General features: G+C 44.2%; 1 protein-coding gene across 1 annotated transcript in view; it reads right to left on the bottom strand.

Annotated features, from left to right (window-relative positions):
- Positions 1–1,164: 1,164 nt before the first annotated feature.
- The window catches only part of LOC135240048 (uncharacterized), an 81,499-nt gene continuing 60,763 nt past the window's right edge, over positions 1,165–21,900 (bottom strand). The window contains exons 7-9 of the mRNA XM_064309176.1: positions 20,964–21,018; positions 14,839–15,061; positions 1,165–12,426 (exon numbers count right to left, since the gene is read on the bottom strand). Of these exons, the coding sequence (XP_064165246.1) occupies positions 2,325–12,426; positions 14,839–15,061; positions 20,964–21,018 (10,380 nt within the window). The 3' untranslated portion in view covers positions 1,165–2,324. The remainder of the gene's footprint in view (positions 12,427–14,838; positions 15,062–20,963; positions 21,019–21,900) is intronic.

Below are 21,900 nucleotides of genomic sequence, written 5' to 3'. Positions count from 1 at the left end.
CAATTCGCTCGCGTCAATAACACGAACCCTCAAGAGAACAAGCACATGCAGAATGAAATGAACTCAGTCATCACAGTCAGAAAGCACACGGTTAATATTGGTCTTATTTATATTCACAAACAGTCACTGCCTTGTTCAACACCAGGAATCTTATCTGCACACCCAGTGTATGTATTGTAGCACACATATCTCCAATATTATAGAAGTCAAATGTTCTCTCAAATGTATGTAAAGTTTATATGCGTATACGCTGTTAATACACTGTATAAAAGACATTGAAATAGTCTGCCTATTGACTGAGAAAAATGAGCCAATCAATTCCACCCAGAGTGTCTTTTCAGTGTTCACAGGCTTGGTATGTCTATAGCAAGCTAGGACTGTCAGGCAGGCGTTAATAGCAGGCATTTAATGAAAGATCGACATGACCAAAGTGATGGCTGCTGAACTGGCAACCGTGAGCAGGCTCAGCACAGCACGAGGCAAAACTCAACCAACCCAAGAGTGGCGGACAGATAGAGTGGGTCGAAGAGGCGTGGAGAGGTGGGGATAGAGGAGGAAACCAAGGAGGAGGTGCAGTCCCTACCTCCTGCAGCTGCGCCCGAACTTTGTTGATGGCCTTTATCCAGCGCACTCTCGAAGGGGAAAAGGGCGGAGGTCCATCGTCAAAGAAACTGTGAGAGACAGAGACAGTGAGAAGAAAATTAGCGAGGAAATGAACTGGAATTCAATTAAAGTTATAAACTGAAATTAGCCCATAATGTTCTTTGTGGGTCTTTGCAGTTAATGAGCGTAATCAGAATGAAATGGACCCTGAACTCAGGACCATGATCGGATTCTGTACCTTTTGGCAGGTTTCTCAGACTTCTTCTCCTGAGGCAGAGGGGGCTGCACTGGAGAGGTCCGGTCCGTCTGCGGGGTGCCGTTCAGGCCCCGGCTGGGCTCCGCGGGGGGCCTGGTCTCCTCCTCCCGGTCCCAGGTGGCGTGCCCGTTGGCGGGCCTGTAGCTGCCGGTGCTGTGGTAGGAGTGGTAGGACTCCTGGTCGCGGCGCTCCTCCAGCTCGGACCCCGCCGCACTGTCCGGCCCCATTTCGCTCAGCTGGGAGCTGGCCTGGCTCAGGTTCCCCGAGGACCCGAAACGACTGCTGTCCACCGGGCTGGGGTGAGACGAGAGACCCGCGTCAAAACCTGGGACTGCAAACCACAGTCTGTCACTGTGTCTTATACTGTAGTTTAACGCTTTAAAAACCACTATAAGTATACTAATTACATAAAGAAATCCTTAAATAAACCTGTATTTTCACCAAATTTCAGAAGGATTTTATTTCTTAGGACTGTACATTTTGTTTAAGAACATGTTTCTCTCCAGGAGTGTTTTCAAATTTTACAAGTATCTAAAGTATTTAGTTATTTCAAATATGGATTTTACCCAGCTCCAATATTTCAATTATTGTATTATATTCTTATAATTCTTCTTATTTGTTATCAATTAGGCTACATCCATTCCAATAACTAAAAACAAGGCAAATTGTGTAAATCTGAGGTCATAATGACATATCATTAAGGTAACCATAATCCGATGAGATACATCACTTCAGAGAAAATAAATATGGCATTTCAATTTATCCATTACACATCCACCCTGAGTTATAAATAAAATTTATTACGTTAGAGACATAATCAGAAAACAGTCTTTCGTGTGCACGGTTTTCAGTGGTGAAAACAATGTCACATTGGCTGTACAAGAGACCAGTGTAACAGTAATTACTGTGCAATAACTATACGGTTTTCACATCAGGAGCTATACATTTTAAATATCTTCACGGACAGGAATAAGGTCTGAATTTGTACTTAACTCTACATCACGGTTAAATTTGAAGGTTTTTTTATTTTATTTTAAATCTCCACTAAGATATTTAGAAGAATTAAGTGATCAAAAATCAATTCTCCAAATGAAGGTGACTAAAAATGTTAAATGTAGATTTTAGTCTTATACATGCTTTTATAATGAAGAATCAGAGTGGCACAATACATTTCATTCTCTCCAAAATAACTTTGACATTGTAACTGTCCCTGTGGTGAGATCACACAAACACAATGCAAACAATCCACATAATATAATGAGCACAGCACACAACACAAGCAACTAAACAACAACTAGCACATACAAATAGCTGAAACAAAGACAAATAAGGGGAAGGGGAAGAACAAGAACAAAATCTTAAGAGATTAGGTATCAATTCTAAAGGGGGGGGGGGAGGGCGTCACTATCTTTCATATGGAAAAACTAACAGCAATGCATTATAAATGGTGTTTCTCAGCCATTTATTATGCTCCTACTGGCCTTTTTGCACTCAAAAGGTCCTTCTTCAACTGGTTGTCCTTTAGCAGTCCTAAGGTGGGATCTGCAGAAGATGAGGGTTTGGAAAGGGTGTCCTTCCCATTTTCGGCCTGGGATAGCAACTGGTCTGACACGGGTGGACAGACGCGTACCTGGGGTGTACCTATGCTATCTGCAGGACCTACTGTTCCCTGCTTGGGGAGTATTGTGCTTCCCTGGCTCCGATCGAAGCTTTGAGATTCTTTTAGGATCCTGTCATTGGGTTCCTTAGCCTCACAGCTAATTTTGTCACAAACACCTAACTCTGACTTGGGTTTCTCATCTTCACTGGACCTGCCATCAATGGAGTTGGGTTGGGTGGTGATGACTGGGAGTTCATGAGGCTTAGGTGGTTCAGGGGGTTCTTTTGTCCAAGGGAAGCCTAATTTCTTTCCGAACATTGAGGCAGCTGTCGATTCCTCCTTAGCTGCAACAGGCTTCTCTTCTTGAAAAAGGCCAGCGGAGAAGGCTTTGAACCCAGAGAGGAGGCCTCCTCCATCTACTGGCATTTGAGGCAAACCTTTGGGAATTGATGGCGGAGAGGAGAAGATGGAACCGAAAGATGACCCTCCATCACCAGATCCAGACATGAAGCTGAGCTTGGGGGCAGACAAGCCAGGCATGTCAAACAGGGACTTTGCAGGAGGAGGTTCAGCATTTTGAGGTTGTTTATCCAATAGAAGAACCTTCTCAGCATTATCCAGTGGTGCTCCAGCTTTGTCCATACCCTTACACTCAATTCCTCCCATGATTATACCAGGTTTTTCATGTATGATTTCCGTCTCAGGAGGGATACCTTTTACCTTCTCAGTAGCATCAGTAGGCTGACTTGTGTCAGTTGCTGTAACAGAAACTGACGTGTCTACTTCTGCTGTTGGTTGAGCTACTTCAATGTCTTTTCCAGGCACAACTTCTGAAACACTTGGTAAGACTTTAGCCAGAGTATTTGCTGCTGGGATTGCCTGATTTCTATCCACACCACCAGGTTGGGCTGAGAGTGATTCACCACCACCAGGGAGAGCTTCACTTACATTATGCACACTAACTACGGGTATTACATCTTTTACACTAGACTGGGGCATGAGTACCGAGGCTGGTTGTTGTCTTGCTGCTGGTTTAGGTGGCTCTGGTGCTTTGAAAATTCCAAAGAGGTCAGTTTTCAAGGACTCTGTGGGGAGGCTGCCAGGAAGAGTGAAGAAGGAGCTCTTCTGTTGAAGCTGAGGGGTGGGGGTGGGTGAGGACTTAAAAAATGAAGACTGAGTGGGTGAGAAAATGCTAGTAGTGGGTTTGGAGGGGCCACTTGGTCCAGAGAACATCTTGGACATAAAACCAGAGAGCATATCAGCTGAAGAGTCCAGAACAGACTTTTCTGCCGCAGGTAGTTTCTGTGGTTCACCAATACTAGCAACTTTGTCCTGGTCTGTAGACTTTGTATCTCCTGATTTAAGCTGTGGTTCAGCCTGGACAACAGTCTGCTCTGCAACTGGAAGTTGTTGTGTTGTATTCGTGGGTTGTTCACCTGTGGTAATCTGAACCTTCTCAGAGGAATCCGGGAGCTTTATCAACTCAGAGCCTAGAGCAACCTCTTTGTTATCAACCTGAGAAACTGATTCTTTGAGTTGAGAAATGTTGTCAAGTTGCCCAGGTGCACGAGACAGAATAACTTCTTTATGCAGAACAATAGTGTCCCCTTGTTCCTTGTCTTTCTTAGCAGCATCAGTGGAGATGCTATCAGATACAGTGGTCTTTGGGATACCCTGTGCAGAGGTGTCTCTCACACTTGTTGAATCCGGGGGTTTCAGTGCCTCAGGTTGTTTCCCATCCACAAGGGATGTGTTTTCAGAGTTACTAGCACCAACTTTGGGTTTGCTCTCCTCAGGAACACCACTAAGTGAGAACAAAGAAGAAAGCTTGAAACCGCTGTCGGCCTCAGGTGGTTTAGTTGTCGGTGTAGTTTGGTTAGGACTAAGCTGGGAACTAGGTCCACTGAACATGGAAAATAGACCCATTCCAGGTGTTTCTTTGGGTGCAGAAGCCCCAGAGAAAATGCCCCCTAAAATTGATCCAGTCTGAGAGGGAGCTTGTGCTGAACTAGGTCCACCAAACATGGAAAATAGTCCTTTGCTTGAAGGCTCTTTGGGCGCAGATGTTCCAGGAGCTGGGCCACAATTTGTAGTACTCGTTTCACTCTGAGCTGGTTGGGGACTCGGCCCACTAAATATAGAAAATATGCCTTTAGCAGGAGCGTCGTTTGGTCCGGAGGATCCAGAGAGAATGCTATCCAGAAATGATCCAGTCTGGGATGCCGGTTGCTGAGGACTGGGTCCAGTAAATATTGAAAATAAGCCTGTGCTTGGTGACTCTTTTGGCAGAGCAGTTTCTGGAGGTGAAGCTTCAGGGGCTGATGATTCTTGCTGTGTTGCAGGCTTAGGAATAGAAAGAGATGTTTCTTCTTTACCTTGAGAGACCTCTTTTGGAATATCTTGCTCTGCAACAGTGGCTTCAGGGCTTTGCGTAGTCTGTGGTGAGGCATGCTGGGGACTAGGTCCAGAGAACATAGATAACAAACCTATGCTAGGACTTTCTTTAGGGCCAGCTGACCCAGGGAGTATACCACTAAGAAGAGATGTTTGCAATGGAGCTGACTGGGAACTAGGTCCACTGAACATTGAAAATAAACCTTTGCCTGGTGGCTCTTGAGGTGGGACAGTGCCTGGAGGAGGGGGTCCAGAAGTGAACCCTGATTGGGGCGGCGTTTGTTGAGGACTAGACCCAGTTAATAATGAAAATAAACCTTTGATTGACGGTTCTGTTGGAGGCGCAGTTCCTGTCTGAGAGGGTTCGGGGATGGATCCTTGTTGGGATGAGGCTGCCTGTGGACTTGGCCCACTAAACATAGAAAATAACCCTTTGCCAGGGGTTTCTTTAGATTGAGAAGCTCCAGAAAGAATGCCACCAAGAACTGATCCAGACTGGGTCTGAGTCTGCTGGGGGCTAGGTCCAGTGAACATTGACAGCAAACCTTTACCTTGCGGTTCCTCTTTTGTGGCTGATGTTCCAGAGAGCATGTCCACAACTGAAAAGCCAAATAAGCCACCGGTCTGCTTAGGAGGAGGTTCCTGTACAGATTGTCCAGTTGGAGGCATTGTTTGAGATCTACCAGGAGCAGGGCCAACACTGGAATTGGGAGGGAATATCTGAGACATGCTTTTGCCTGGCACATGAGGTTGGCTTGACTGTGATACACCACCTTCAGGTAGGCTACTTTCACCAAAACTCTGTACAGTTTGCTGTTTAAGAAGGCCCTTAGGTCTTGAAGACATCCGTGTATTATTAGGCTCAGCATCATCGATGCTTTTATTACTGTCTCTCATGCTGGAACCTGGCTGTAGCTTTTTTGAAGTTGTAGATTGTGATTGTGCTTGTGGTGATTTTGTTGGCTGAGAAGGAGGGGGCTCCACATTAAAAAAGTCACTGATTGACCCAAAAAGGTTTGATATCCCTGTTCCCTCTTTGTTTGTGCTTGCAGCTCCATTCTTCTCTAGTGGTTTTACTCGAGGTTCACTGGGTTTACAAGGTTCTGGTTTTGGTTCATCAATCCCTACTGCTGACCTGAAAAAGCCCAAGAATCCACTAGCCTCTGGTTTCTCTGCTGGCATTTCAACTGGCTTTTCGGATGACTGATGGGGCATATCTGACTTACTAGACATATTCAATGAGCTTCTAGACAGTGAGCCCTGCTCAACAGGTTTCTTAGCCAGCTGACTTGGTGGTATTGTGGACAGTGTCGGTATTGTAGACTGAGGTGACAAGGTAGGTTGTCGTGAAAGTTTATTTCTCTGTGGAGAGGGAGGAGATTGTTTGCACTGAGCAGAAGCATGAGTGAATCCAGAAGGCAATCCTGTGGTGGGAGGTGTAGGCAAAATTCTGCTTGGTGTACTTGAGGTTGGTTTTGTCACCTGTATCCCTGTAGCCTCAGACAGAGTCGATGGCACAGAAGACTCTTCCTTCATGATCTTTGACTTTAAACTCTGGAAGCTAGAGGACAGAATGTTCTTTGCCTGACTATCCACTGGAGGATCTTCCTGTGATTGTACTTTAGATTTTTCTTTTTGGATATAGCTACCATCCTGTGGGATTTGTGAAGGCTTTCCGGAAGACCTGGATGGACTTGCTGCAGTAGGTGGCTTAGAAGCAGTTGCAGCTTTGCACAGTTCATAATCTTGAGTCTTAACTAAATCTCCAATAGCTGAGAAGAAGGAAGAGGCCTGCTGGGCTGGCTGCCTCTGCCTTTGGCCCATTGTACGAGTTCTCCTACACCACTCATCATCAGATACATCATCAATATGTTTCACTATAATCTCAGAAGTTGATTGCTGCCTCTGCTGAGGGAGGGAACCGCTATAAAAGCCTTGAGAAGTGGGGTCAGTTGTGGTGGTCGAGAGCGAGACAGAAACTTTCTGAGAAAGAAGTTCTTTTATTGCTTGATTATTAAAGTAAAGGCTTCCAATATTTTCTTTCCGTAAAGATAGATCAACTGCTTCCAAATATGGATCTGGATAGGAATAGTCTGTCTGGCATTGTTGTCTTGTGTCCATTCTGAACTTGTTTAGTCTGCATGTGGAGAAGTTCAGAGGTTCATCTCTTTGTGTGAGAATTGCATCCTCAAACATCTGGGAGAAGCTCTCTAAATTCAAGTTCATAATTTGATTCCCTTTCCTGAAAACTGAAGAGAGGTCAAAAGGTGCATTAAAGAGCTGAGCACTTCCCTGGTCTTGTCCAGGGAACCAGATAAGCTCATCCTCATTATAAAGAGGAATTTTGAAACCACACACAGTGACCATCTCATTTTGCAACCATGCAAAAGGGAGATCTTCAGGGACCTGTCCATATCCCCAGGGTTCATCTTCAGTAGTGTAGGTGTAAACATACTGTCCAGCATCATCAGTCAGCAAGGCATAAATATATTCCTCATCAGAATATACAAAATATCCACAATCACCATCTTCAGATGGCCACCACATTCCTTGTTCCAACAGCGAGAGCCATTGCTGGTACCACTCCGACTCCTCAATGTAGGTGTAATCTTCCAAATCTTCATACCCTCTGGGAGAGCTACTCAGGTCCATAGCAAAATTATCTGAGTGGTAACCATATGGTGAAAGTTGTTTCATCATATCTTGCATACCTCTGAAATAAAATGGTGTCTTAGGGGGCTCCACCGATCTGGGTTGCCTCCCCTCTAAATTGCCCTCATAATACGAGGCACCATGCAGATTATAGTTATTGCTTTCATCCATAGAGTGCCAGCTGCTGAATCTCACATTCCCCTTAGTACTCAAGTTCAATACAATATCATCTGCCATCAACTGATCTTGATAACCTTTACTTTTTACATGATACACATCTTCTAGGTTATCGTAACTACTCCATAACCTTTTGCTACCATTCTGATATGAGCCATTCTTTGATGTTTTGTAACTTGATGTTTCAGGTTGATAATATGCATTCCTCTCTGGGCAATCCACACTTTGCTCCCATGTCTGTGAGATAATGGAGTGCTGATTAATGTCAATTTTGTCAGTCCCCCAGGACAGAGGAGCATCTTGTATCGATGCACCATCTGGTGGCTGCCTGAAATCCAGATTTTCCTGATAATAATTATGTGCTTGATCAACAAATTTGTTTGTAAAATTGTTGTCGCTGAGGTGCTGCCACAATACAGATTCTTGGGTCCAGTTCTGTGCATAAACTTCATTATCATTTGCCCCATGCAGTGTAGATGATGATGGCTGCTGTTGATCATCATATTGTCCAGTTGTACCATGTGACGAATATTGCTGAGAGGACATTATAGCAGGAAGCTCCTGTTCTAAGGAATAAAGTTTTTCAGTGGACAGTACTGTTTTCTGATTTTGCTGATAACCATGCTGATAGTAAGAATCATTGGGTAAATGGCCAGTGCTATTCAATGAATAGATTGCCTGATTATGTTGTAACCTGATAAAAGTAGCAGAAGTCCTCAAGTCCATACCTTCTGTACTACAAGACATTGGCACATTTTGAGAATCATTTTTCGTTCCAAAGATAATTCCCTCGTTCTTTTCAGGTTTAGTTCTGGGTTCTTGAGCACCTCCAGTGGATCCTGTTTTGAAAATACTAGAAAGCAAGCCTGAGAAGTTTTCCTTACTCTGCTGTACATTCTGTGGAGCTTGATTGTCTGTCTTTGAGGAGATGTTGTCTTCCACCGAGTTCCGGGTAAATAGTCCAGAGAAGAAGCCTTGCTGAGCAGGTGGGTTCTGATCTTTCTCTGAACCTTGTTCATGAGATAATTGTGGTTTTACGGTCTGATGAGTCTGTGTTTTATGAACCCCTTGCCCAGGCAGACTGCTGGATTGAATCTCAGGCTGATGTAACTGGGTGACAGGAGTCTGGTTTCTTGCTGATACATCATCTGTAGATGTTTTAAACTTGTTAAACAATCCAGATAGTAAGCCTGCAGGTTGATCTACCATAGCATCTGCCTGTGGAGGAACATGATATAGTCCAGTTACATTTTGACCTTTTCCCAGATGTTGGCCAACTTGGGGCTGACTGGTTAGTGGTGTCTCTTGTTGTCGAGCTGCACTGTCAAGGGAACCTGCTTTTAAAAGACTTGAACTCAAACCTCTTGGCTGACTGGGCTCTTCTGCATCATGTTGTGGAGGAATCTGACTTTGCCCTAGTATACTGTGCCTGTTCAATTGTTGCTGATTTGGTTGACTGCCCTGTAAAACTGGTTGTGGTTGGGTTGTTGCAGGCTGATTAGCAGAAACATTGTCTGAAGATGCAAACTTAAATAGGCCAGACAGAAGCCCTCCTTGTTGACTTGGTGCTTGCTGAAGGGGATTCGGATTTCTTCCAGGCAATTTTGGAATGTTCGTCTGTTGCTTGCTGGGTTGATCACCAGGTAGTGGCAGTGGCTGTTGCGAAATATGTTCCTGGGATGTAGGGGGTTGGTTAGCAGAAACATTTTCTGAGGAGGCAAATTTAAACAGCCCAGACAGGAGACCTGGTTTCTGAGTAGATGTTTGCTGAGGTTGATTCTGATTTTGTCCAGGCATATTAAGTCTGTTAATTGGTTGTTGGAGAGGCTCATTGCCTGGAGGGTCCTGCTGTGACTGTGGCTGGGACGGAGGGGGTGGGCTGTTAGAAGACACATTCTCTGATGAAGCAAATTTAAATAATCCAGAGAAAAAACCACCTGCCTGTGATGGTGGTGTGGCAGATCGTTGAGGTTGATTCTGATTGTGACTTGGTAATTGTTGCATGTTCTTCTGGGCCTGATAATCCTGGCCACCAGGAGGCATTGATTGCTGCTGTGTTTGAGGGAGTGGGCTGTTTCCAGATACATTATCAGAGGAACCAAATCTAAGCAACCCAGAGAGAAACCCTCCTGTCTGGGGAGCTGCAGTACCTTGCTGAGGAGTACTTTGACTGAAAGCTGACTCATGCTTATTACTACCTTGTGCTTGCTGAACATTTGAGGATGTCTGCTGGGGTTGGCGTAACAGTCCTGAAATCAGCCCTCCCTGTTGAGGCTGAGGCTGTTGCTGAGCATGCTGCGGATCAATTGGGGTTATTGGCCTATTAGAATGCTGCTGCTGCTGCTGCTGTTGACTACTGGAAACAGACTGGTTTGGAATTGCTGAATTGGATGGAGCAGAGGTGTCAGGTGGTTTCGCCTGTTGCTGGGCATGAGATGCTGCACGCATGTCCTCATTTGAAGATATCTTGAAGAGGTTAGAAAACCAACCTGTTTCAACATTTGCTTTAGGTTGTGTTTCAAGGAGAGCAGCACGGTTCACCTGATTCATTTTGGACACCTCAGAGGACATAAAACTACTTGCCCCACCTTGTGGGGTTCTACTTTCTTTTTTCCCAGAATCTTGTGAAATATTTTTAGACAAGCTGATGTCTTCACCAGAGGCGAATTTACGGAGGCCAGAAAATATGCCACCTTCTGATTTTGCTGGTTGTTGAGCAGAGACATTTTCACTGGACAGAAATGGAAGTTTAAACTTGCCACCCAGAGAAAATGACTCATCAGCAGTTTTTTCCGCTTGAATGTCCTCTGTTGATCTAAATACAGAACCCACAGAGGAAGCAGATGAGGTCTGGTTAGTGGGGCTTTCAGAAGGTGTAGGTGAAATCAGTGAGCTGATGGACTTCTTGAAGGGGCTAAAGAACCCACTGTCTTCTGTTCGACTTGCACATACCCCATCTACTTTAGCTTGGCTATTGGAAGGATCATTCCCTATTTCTGATTTTCTCTGTGTCTGATTCTGCTGTATATTAGTAGTTTGTAGATCCTGAGATCCACTTCCTGTTTTCTGGAGGCTTCTCTCATTGTCTACCTTGGAGAAATGTTCTCTTGTCTGAGTTCCTACAGGCTTAACCTCAGTCAAGCCTCTATCACTTTTAGCTTGATCTATAGACTCCTCAGGAGGTCCATTCCTGCTTGGGGATTTGTTCTGCTCTGTGGAGCTTGCTATTTCATCACCTGAGAAAAACCTTAAGGGGTTTATTTTTCCAAACATGGAATTGACAGTAGAAGGTGGTTGGTTTTCTGTACTTTCTTGGGCTTTCTCTCTGGTGACCAGAGTTTTGTCAGGCTTAGCTTCATGGTTTGCATTTGATGCCTTGTTTCCAGAATCTTTGTTATCGAGTGACTGGAAAGGCAGAAGTGATTGAAGGGAAAACTTTCTGTCTGGTGCAGGCTCTTGTGCAGGGGGCACCACGGCCACTGGAGTGGGACTTGGCGACTTGGGAATGAAGGACAGTAGTTTGGAGATACCGGATTCTGCTGAGGCTGGAGAATCGGTGGACTCCGGAGGCTGTTTGGAAACTGAGTTAACTTTTTCAGTGAAGGAGCTAAACAAAGAGCTCACGGCACTTTTAACCCCAGAAATTCCCTGTTCACCTGGGGCATTTGATTTTGACCCTAAAGTCTCAGGTACCGTTTCCTCTTTAATTTGCTTTGAGGCAATGCTCTGGTCATCTCCAGTGGAGTCTGTTCTAGCACTGCCCTGCGATGACAACCTTGATTTGTTTGACTTAGGAAGGGAGCCATACTTGCTGATCTCCTCCTCTTTCTCAGCCAGGTACTCAGAAACTGTCTCCACCAGACACTGCAGCTCATCCATAGGATCCACATACTCATCAATGGGTTCTTCCACTGGAGAAAGCACAGCCTCAGGTACCCAACATCCAATCTTCCCTTTGCTGGGCTTTTTATCCCGATATCCTTGAAGCTTGTCTTTGTGAGTCCCATGTGAGGAAACAAATGGGCTTTGGATATAGTACCTCTCATCCTCAGTATGTATACCCTCTGCTAAATAGGAAATCTCCTCGAGCTCCTCTTCAGAGCCTAAGGAGCACAGCAGCTCCTCTGAGCCCTCAGAGTCCCACTCCAGACTGGCCCGGAGCCTGGCGGCCTCCTCCTCCTGGTATGCCGCATAATTTTCCAGAGTGTTCTCAAGCTTATTTTTGGCCCACATCCTGGTTTTGTAGAGCAGACCATTCTTGTAAGGTCGCAAACATGGTGTCATCTGCTCTTCCTCCTCTTCCATCTCCGCAACCTGCCGCAGCACCTGATCCCCTCTCTTGTGGCGAAGCAGTTGGACCGAGGGCATGCTGGAGATGTCCGGGGGTAAGAGCTCATCTCTTCCCGGCCCCTGATAGGCAAGTCCAACAACCCCAACATGGTCCCGACGCTTCTTCCTCCGACGCCTGTCGATGGTGTCATACGCTTCTGGGTAAGAGGCAGGAGGAATGGACTCCGTTTCCATGGAATCATAGAAATGACGCTCTGACGACTCACAGCAGGCTTGGGCCATGCGGATTATCATGCTCTTGTTCTCATCATCATCTTCCCACTGCGCTTCCGCCTTGTCTAAGAACTCGCTCAGCGCACTCCTCCCCTGTACTTTATATTTGCTCTCCCAGTCTTCTACACCCATCCCAGAATCTACAGGAATAATTCTGACCCTTCCCCTGTGGTTTGGGGATCTTATGTGGATGGAAATCAAACAGTAGAATTGGTAAAACAGGGAAAGAAAGGGACAGAAAATGGGCAAAGCAAAGAAAACAGAAAAAGACAAATAAAGAAATGTAGAAAAGCAAATGGTATCATAGGAAAAAAGAGAAGACTTTCGGACATAAAGCACATCATAACAAAATGACAAATTAATAACATGCAAACAGGATTATGTAACAATGCAGCAAAGAGGATTGTTCTGAGCTTATTTGACTATGTGTGTGTGTGTGTGTGTGTGTCTGAATACATGGCAATTGCATTACCACTGGCAGTTAAAAGTAATTGTTTGCAGACTCAGAAAAAATATGTTTAGCACTTCATGATTTTTTATAACGACATAGTAATACAATATTATGCTAAATGAAATTGTACAATGTTATAGATAAATCATTCATAATTTTTATGTTCAGCTATAATCTTTGTATGACATATGACCGAATCATGACCAATAAGATACTTCAAAACCACGAGAATCACAAGCTATCTGGGACCCCCTCTAAGTAGAAGAGACAAAAATAGAATTTAACAGGATTTCTGTTACTGAATATGAGATCTTCCAGCTGCTGACTATCGAGTGCCAAAAACGAAAATCAGTTTCCCTTGCTACAATACAATCCCTCCTCTGCTCAGTTGTCGTCAGAAGTTTTCCCGCCACATCCCGTGATATGCTAAGACCAACTGAGATTACCCACTTTGGGACGTTGAAAGATAATATAAACTGCAGTCTGTCCATCACTCAACCAGTTTCCACATAGACAGAAAGCAGAAACTTTGTAGTCAAGGGGTCACTCGGAAGACACCACATGAATAATTGAATTTTCTGGAGATTTAGGTCTAATGAAGCAAGTCGTCAAAAGGTATGCAATAACTCAGACAGCTTTCTTTCCTATTGTGGTTTTGCCCGAAAGGTAGAAAGCAACAAAGCAAGCAGATTCTAATCAATAATAATTCAATTCAATAATTCATTTATTAATTCATTCAATTCAATTCAATTCAATTCAATTCAATTCAATTCAATTCAATTCATTCTTCTATTCTATTCTATCTATCTTCTATATTCTATCTATTCATCTATTTATAAGACTATTTATCCAGAAGCACACTTTAAACCAAAGACAATTGTCTCTAGAAAAGAAATACAAAGAAATCACTTCTATGTTGACATTTGAGTTGAGTGGTTCTCAACCCTGGTACCGGAGTACTCCTTTGTATGTCAATTTACATTCCAACCAGTATCATAATTAATCAATGTTTTCAACGGTTTTTGTAAATTATGTTCCATAATGCTGCGCTGTTATGTTCCATAACGGTGTTGGTTTGCAGCATCACTATTTGCTTTGTCCTTGAACTCTTCATTTTGTACTCAAAGGCTAAATCATTCCTTCATTAGAGGCAAAAAAATCAGTTGAAAACTAGCAGTTGGTGATGATCCAGGAACTGTGCTTAAGGTTCTTACAGAAACCAGCATACAGAAGGGAGACGGCTTTCAGGGTTCAGGGTTCAGAACCGCTGGCCTATTCCACCCATTATACTACATTATATTTCACATCCTGGGAATAGTTTCACATTTACATGATTTCCCAGGACTTTCTCAGTTTGATGCAAATTTTGTCCTACTAGAGGGTTGTTTTTAAGTGTCAGAGCTGGAGTGTGGCAGGGCAAATGTGAAACAGACCTTGCGTCCAGAGCAGTAGGGCAAAGACCCATCGTAACTAGAGATCAGCACTTTGCGAGACTGCCCGTGCCACACCCGAACCTATGGAACGGAAGCTAATAAAAACCACCACTCGCTGCCACGGTGCCTCGCTAGGGCCTTTCTGCAAAAGAAGATCAGCGGCTAAGCCCATCTAAAGCCCGTACATAAACTGGGAACTTCTGTTTTGAAAAGAGCTTTCAAACGAATGGGGAATAAAGGCATTGCAAAGGTTTGCATCAGCAGTGCTCCTAAGGAGCTTTGTTTCAAGACGGCCGCTTCATCCGGTTTGTGGGGACAGTCCATGGCCAGGAATGAGCCAGTAAAGGCCACCTGACCATCCAGAATCACTCAGTCAGGGAGATCCCACAAGGTCAGAAAGCTCTTACTGCCAAACTCTGAAGCACTTTGGGCTGCAACCCATCGCATGAACAGTGCTATAAAAATAAGGTTTTTATTATTATTATCATTATAATAAATATAATAATAATAGTACAAAATAATAAGAATTATTATTATTATTATTATGATTATTATTATTATTATTGGACCTTGCAGTATTCTTTCCTTTCTGCGGTTGGCTAGCAAACTAGCGAGTCATGTTCTGTGAGTCTGTCTGAGCGTGCGTGACGTGTGTTTGTACATCAGCACATACGCATGTGTGTGTGTGCCCGTGTGTGCATGTGTGTACCTGGTCCCCCTGTGTTCCCTGTAGTCCAGGTCGTAGCTCTGCATGGAGTCCGTGTAGGACTCCCGCGAGTCGGCCTGGTGATGCAGCCGGGGGCCCATGGGGTACTGGTGCAGGGAGGAGTTGGGCTGGGCCGTGGTGTGGTACCGGGGGGGCAGGCTGTTGCTGGTCTCGCTGCGGTAGTCACTGTCCCGATCGTCTACCGCGCTGTCGTGGTCATCCAGGGCTGCGTGGGGGGGGAAGAAAAGTTCAAAAACACAGAACTGGGTGTGCCTACGAGGGTTCAGGAGGGGGGGGGGGGGGTTGCGGGGGGTTGGTTGAAGAGCCTGGGGATGAGACACAAGGCAACCATTTCCTCACATTCTGAATCAGCCTCGAATACATCCACATTCATTCCACCTGCTGAACATGCCATGCACATGGACACAAACTTCCATCTCTGTATAACTCATGTATGAGTTATTAAACAGAAATCAATTGCCTCTTATACAGCGATCAGATTTTGCCCTTAGCCCTTTTTCCCCCAATGCTCTTATGATTGTATGACAATCCACTGTCATAACATGCATGTATTTGATGGCTTTAGAATTTAAAAATGTTAATTTCATGTAAAAGATTAAAGCTTTTTTGTTAAGTCACAAAACTGTTCATTTTGCTCTCTGTCTATATTTACCTTCTAGGTGTCAGTCAGGTGTTTTCAACAGATCATGCAGATCCATAAAATAAAACAGCTAAATTAGCTTCAATGGGAAAACACATCAATGTGTATGCAAACAAAATGTATGGTCAACAAAAAGTAAAACAGTAAATTCCCCCACATATATATTATTCACCAAGGATTATCAAAGACATTAGCACAGCAGCTGTTATATGATGAACAGCTCACAGGCTGAGAAGAAAAGAGCAGGATACAGATACTCAAAATGATGCGGCAATAACGTAATCATGCTTAGTTTCATCACAGGGTGGGGTGGATGGTTTCTTTCATTTTGTTTCATAAGAAATAGTTGTCTCAAATGAAAACAAATGCCAGGAAGTTTAAGCACACTCTTAGTGCATGCACCCTTGTCAACACAGAAGGGACGGACAGTACACAGGCTCTTTAAACAAATGTGTTTGCCCGTCCGGCTCCATGTGATGGGATGTATGTTCCATTCCTCTTCTATGGATGGCTGGACATGGTGGAAGAGTGGTCATGAGTGCATGCTTCCAACTCTGGTCCTGGAAATCAGTGGCTGAAACTATGCTAGAACTGAAGTACTGCAACTGAACTGCATTCACTCACGTACAACTGTGTTCACTGCTACAATGGGATCGAGCAGTACCTAGCAATTAGATAGTAATTAGGCATTGGACCAAGGCTGGTGAAGTGTGGGGGCCATAGAAGCACATCACATGTACAAAACCACACACACTTGCAACCACAGATAAATACACACACACTCTCAAAGACATGTACTCAAAAATACACAGACAAACATAGACATGTACACATAGCCACCACACACACACACGCACACACACACACACACAAATACAAAATTGCATACACTGGAGTGGAGTATTTTGGATAAAATAAATTAGGCCACACTGGCACATACACACAGATGGGGGATGGGGGAGGATATAGTGCTTTGAACCACAGGTGTACCAGGCTGTCAGAAAGAAACAAACGGGGGGACGCATGCTCACCTGGGTAAATTGCTCATATTCATGCACACAAACCTTAGGGTACCTCCTCCAGAGAGAGACAGGAGTGCAAAGTGTGGGGGAGGGGGGCGTGGGTGTTAGGGGTGGGAGGGTGATGACAGTGGGAGGTATGTGTGAACATCTGCATGAGTGTGTGTGTATGTGTGTGTGTGTGTGTGTGTGTGCGTGCATGTGCCTGTGTGTGTGTGCCTGTGTGTGCGTGTATGTGTATGTGCGTGTGTGCGCATGTGTGTGCCTGTGTGTATGTGTGTGTGTGTGTGTGTGCGCGTGTGCCTGTGTGTGTGTGTGTGCGCGCATGTGCCTGTGTGTGTGTGTGTGTGCGTGTGTGTGTGCATGTGTGTGCCTGTTCATTAAACTTATTACTTCCCCACCTGAAAACTTCTCTGCAGTCTTCATCGGAGAGGGACTCAGGGTTGTGTGTAAACACAGATCTGATGCTTAGTCAGTTTAGTCACTTAAATAACTCAAAATAACTCAATCATAAATATACATGCTGTTTTACTCATCACAAAAATCTCTACCAGCTCTGACCAATTAGCCTAACACACAGAAAAACTTTAGATTACACTCATATGCTTCATAAATGATACACGTATTGTACATAATTGAAAAAAGCTCTTTTATGGCCAGTTGATGATAATGAATAAAAGCAACACAAAAGCATGCAATACACATGGTTGAGATGGGATTTTACACAGCAACCATGCATACTGTAAATTTGTGCATGATTTCTTTATCATGAAACCTTGTCATCCTTCTAAATGGTAAATGGACTGCATTTACATAGCGTTTTTTATCCAAAGCGCTTTACAACTGATGCCTCTCATTCATTTTCTTCCGGAAAACTCATGATCCATTCCCAGCTCCAATTAAGATGAGTGTGCTGAGCAATAACTTAAAGGTTAAGTGCTCGTTTCTCTTTGGGGTTTCTCCCTCTGGCCCCCTTTAACGAACATACAAAATCCACACGATTACAAGCACCAACCAACAGAAAGCAGGAGTGGATGTTCAAATTTTGTAGTATTGCTGAGCATTGTGGGAAGGGGGTGGCTGTTAATCTCTGACTCTCTGTCTCACATCAGCCCCACCCACCCCCCCCCACCTCCACCCAAGTGCCTGGAGAGATGCCAAGATGGGACTGATACAAACGATGGAGATGGGAGAGAAAGAATTAATGAGAATGAGAAAGAGAGAGCGAGAGGTCCCTTTTCTTTGCACGAATAGCATCGCAGAGTCTTTCGTTCAGCCCAGGAAAACATGCAGAGAGCACATGGGGGGCAAAGGGGGGGAGAGGGGCAGCCGAGGGTAAACTTAAAAATAAAAATAAAAAAGGACTACGTACTCTGCGGGTCGCCCCATCCTAAATAGTTGCCTGGTGTGGACACAAAAGTCAACAGAAAAAGAGTGGGGGGGAAAACAATAAAGTTGTTCACTTAAGTCGTTCAAAAATAAAGTTAAACTTTGCGTGTGTGTGCATGCGTGTGCGCGTGTGCGTGTTTGAATGTGCATGTGTGTTTGGGTAGGGGGAAGTGTTGAAGGTGAGATGTTAGAAGTGGTGACAGAAGAGAAAACAGCAGTCAGCAGTGTTTGTGTGTGTGTGTGTGTTTATGTGGAGGAGAAGAGCAAACAGCAGTCAGTTTTGCAAAAATCACATTTTCCATGTTCAAGGACACAGGTGCACACAGAACATTCAGAAGAACATCAGCGATATGGCGAAACAGGAAGAGACCTGAGCACCGCGGGGCCTTTTCTGGAGAAGAGCATCCTATGACACAAAACCCACAAACCCCCCGGAAACAGGACTGCAAGAAGTGAAAGCTCCAGGTGGCAGGCCCCAGCCAGATTAAACTCTGGATGCTGGACGAAAACTCAGGACGTGGCGGCTTCCAAGAACCCATAAACCACTGACCAGCCTGAGGGAGTCTGTGACCAGTGTGCTAGAAGGCCTACAGTAAGTAGCTAAGCGACGCTGCAGGTGCCACAGAGAACATTTGCTTAATTATGAGGACGGAGCACAAGCAACCTGCGTGTACCTCTCTCAGGTGCGGGACCAAAAAACACAGCTCCCCTTTTTGGGAACACTTTTGTGAGCCCCTTCCGCATTCCCAGACGCCGTCTCTAATCAGCAGAGCGTTTGACTAAGGCCGCCAACCCGCCGTGCCGGTACAGCGCCGTGGCAGTGCGGAGGAGCCGCTCAGGACCCGAGCTTGTGCCTGGAAAGCTGCGGGGCTGTGTCCCCGAGCGCGGGCACTGTAGCCGTGACCTTGAAATGCACGGCTTCCGGAAACATCCGGCGGCATAAAGGAATATTGGATGACCGAGGTTAAGCCGTTTCATTTTCCCCAGGTAACAGCATCTGCCAGAACGGCTGAGGGCCAACTCCCTTTCAATTCAATCGGTTCAGGAAGTACATTTTGCCGACCGAACAATGGCCCGTAATGTTTCGAGGATTTCCGAATTACTGAATGGAATTTAAATTAATTTCTTGAATTGACCAAATCGGACCCCCTCCTCTGTCTGCGCTGTTGATACTTGCCAAGCGAGCGAATACGCTGGAAATAGGCTGGGGAAAAAACCAGCATGTGGGAACTGGCTGCATTGATGGCCTGAAAGATGGAACATGACACTGGCTCAGGAGCAATTTCAAGCCAAAGTCCTGGGATAAAATGGGCTGAAGCGCTAGATGGATGGGGCCTATGCATGCCTCTGTATGTTGGCTCTACTGACAGACAAGAGCCCAAATCTTTTAAAGGAAAGCCCTTCATCAGGCAATATGAATCAATCTCATATTTCAAGGATGCAGGATAAGGTCATGGTCTGACCGAGGTACATGAATGGAATTAAACAGTGTCACATTATTCTAAACCATACAGATACATCAAGCATTCCAATTCACAGCCTGTATTATTCACATGCTTAAATAAAACATATTAACTACTGTGTACAGAACAACATGGTAAATAAAGAGCAGAACATGTAATTGCATGCAGCCATAGCAGTTCTCAAAGCAGCGCACCAAATGGGAGAGAGCAGCACAAAAAAGAGGATGGGGGGGCAAAGATGTGGGGAGACAATGAGGGACAAACACAAAAGAAGCTTAAGAAAGGTCTTAAAGGATACAAAGTGACAGGGTGTATATCTAGGACATATTAAACCTAAGATCACCCACTCTCACACACCTAATCACTTTCTCATTCACCCACCCTTACTCATCCATCCATTCAGTCATTCGCTCATCCATCCCTTCAATCATTCATTCATCCATCCATTCACTCACTCGCTCACCCATCCATTCAGTCACCCATCCATTCACTCAATCTCTCACCCATCCATTCAGTCACCCAACCATTCACTCAATCTCTCACCGATTCATTAACTCACTCACTCATCCATTCTGCCACTCACTCACCAATACTCAGCCACTCACTCACTGTATCGCTTTTTGCATTCCACAAAATTGACTAAATGTCACCACCTTATGTCACAATGAGGAACTGCTTATGGCCAGGCCAAAAAATAGCCCAAGGAGTTTGGCATAAAGCCTTCCAGATGCACTAAATATTCTGGGACAGTTAAACTCACTTTTTGGAGTTTTTAAGATTCCACTTAACTGCTTGCTTTTGATTACACTAAACCTGAAATGATATCAAAAAACTTCTAAAAGTGAACTAACTCTTTAAGGGTTATGTGGAGTCTTATCCTCATAAATTTAATTTAAAACAGTACATCTTTCCATTTAAATAGGTTCACAGAACTGGGACTGCCGATTCCACTTTTGGTCACTGTTCCCATAAATGTGCACATCCATGATTTTTTCCGCCCATAACCACTGTGGTAGGGGTGGGAGAATAAACATGCATCCACGTGTACAGGGACATGACTGGGCGAGGAAAGGAGCAGATACCAACAAAACAGGGCACAATTATGCAAAACCCAATGTATCTATGGACCACAGCATGAATGTGAACCTGCAGAAACTGGGTATAGATTACCAGAATTCCCCACCAAAAAATTTGAATGGATACACACAAATACACAGGGAGGGAGAAGAGAGAAGCAGAACAAAACGGAGCCAGAGAAAGATAAGCCAGGCTGTAGCTCAAGACTGCATGCATCCGCCCTAAACTTACGCTCAAGCTTAAAATGTGACTTCATATTCCGCTTTTCCCTTAATAAATAACATCAGACTGCTGCAAATGCATCGCGAGACAGATTAATCCTCTTTTTACTTAAAATTCTACTTCCTCATCCACAAAACTGACTGCATTTCTGACAACCAGGTTCAATAAATAACTGGAGACAAGACAAAGAACATCAAACTCTTTTATAGTCTTCTGATCCAGACACTCCTTCACATATTGTACAGAATACACAGTAGGCTATGAACGGGACAACAAAAGGGTGTAATTCACACTTACAGCACTGGGAGGCAGCAGAGGGCAGAGTGCTCCTTTGAACTTCTTGCAATGGGTACTGTGGGAAAATATAAGAGGATTGATGACAACCCAGTGTCTCCTCTAATACAATCATGCAGTCCCCACAAGCCCACTTCAGGTGACTTACTGATAAAAGCATTATTTTTTATTCAAGGGTTATGAAGGAATAAGGTTAACGCAAACAACCCAAGAAAGCGAGACATCACACACCGAGGGATCAAACCAAAACCGTAACAGTACATTTTTGTCTGACAAATTTAACCTTTTTATGTAATCTGTCGAATATCACACACAAGGGCACGGAAGTCACTTCAATGTGTTACAAAAAGCAATGAATCAAACACACACATGCTAGTGTACCGTACTTAACCAATTCATCCGCTTAGTCCAGCATACCAAGGAGAGAGCTGGCAAACAACACCATTAGATATTAAACAGTGTGCCAGCTCTCTGACTTCGCCAGTAAAAAACGAATAAAGCTCAAAATAAAATTCCTCTTTTCTCTGTCATTTGATGGAATAAAGCAAAGAATATTTTACACATGTTCAAAGATTGTCATTTATGTGGTGTCCTATGACATGTATCTTTAAAGTCCTCAAACATGCCCAACATCACACATACTAGAAGAAGATCCATTTTTTGATATTTGGAATATGAATGATTTGTAAGCTAGTGATTTTAAATTAAATGACCTGTTTCATTAGATGGCACAGGATATGGTCCAAACCACAAATAAATCCTTGTTAGAGAAGCTGTCCACTTAAATGGAGATAATAAAACTGCATGCATATAATTACTAAGTATTTTTCAATTATTTGAACTTAAAGTAAAAATGTTTTACTAAAATGAATGCCCCAGGAAAGGAGATAAGAAAAAGCATTTTCAACATGCACACTGCAGTAACTTTGTATTTCCCCTA

This window comes from Anguilla rostrata, chromosome 14 (assembly GCF_018555375.3).
Source record: "Anguilla rostrata isolate EN2019 chromosome 14, ASM1855537v3, whole genome shotgun sequence".
NCBI lineage: Eukaryota > Metazoa > Chordata > Actinopteri > Anguilliformes > Anguillidae > Anguilla > Anguilla rostrata.
This window is presented reverse-complemented; position numbering and strand designations above follow the sequence as displayed.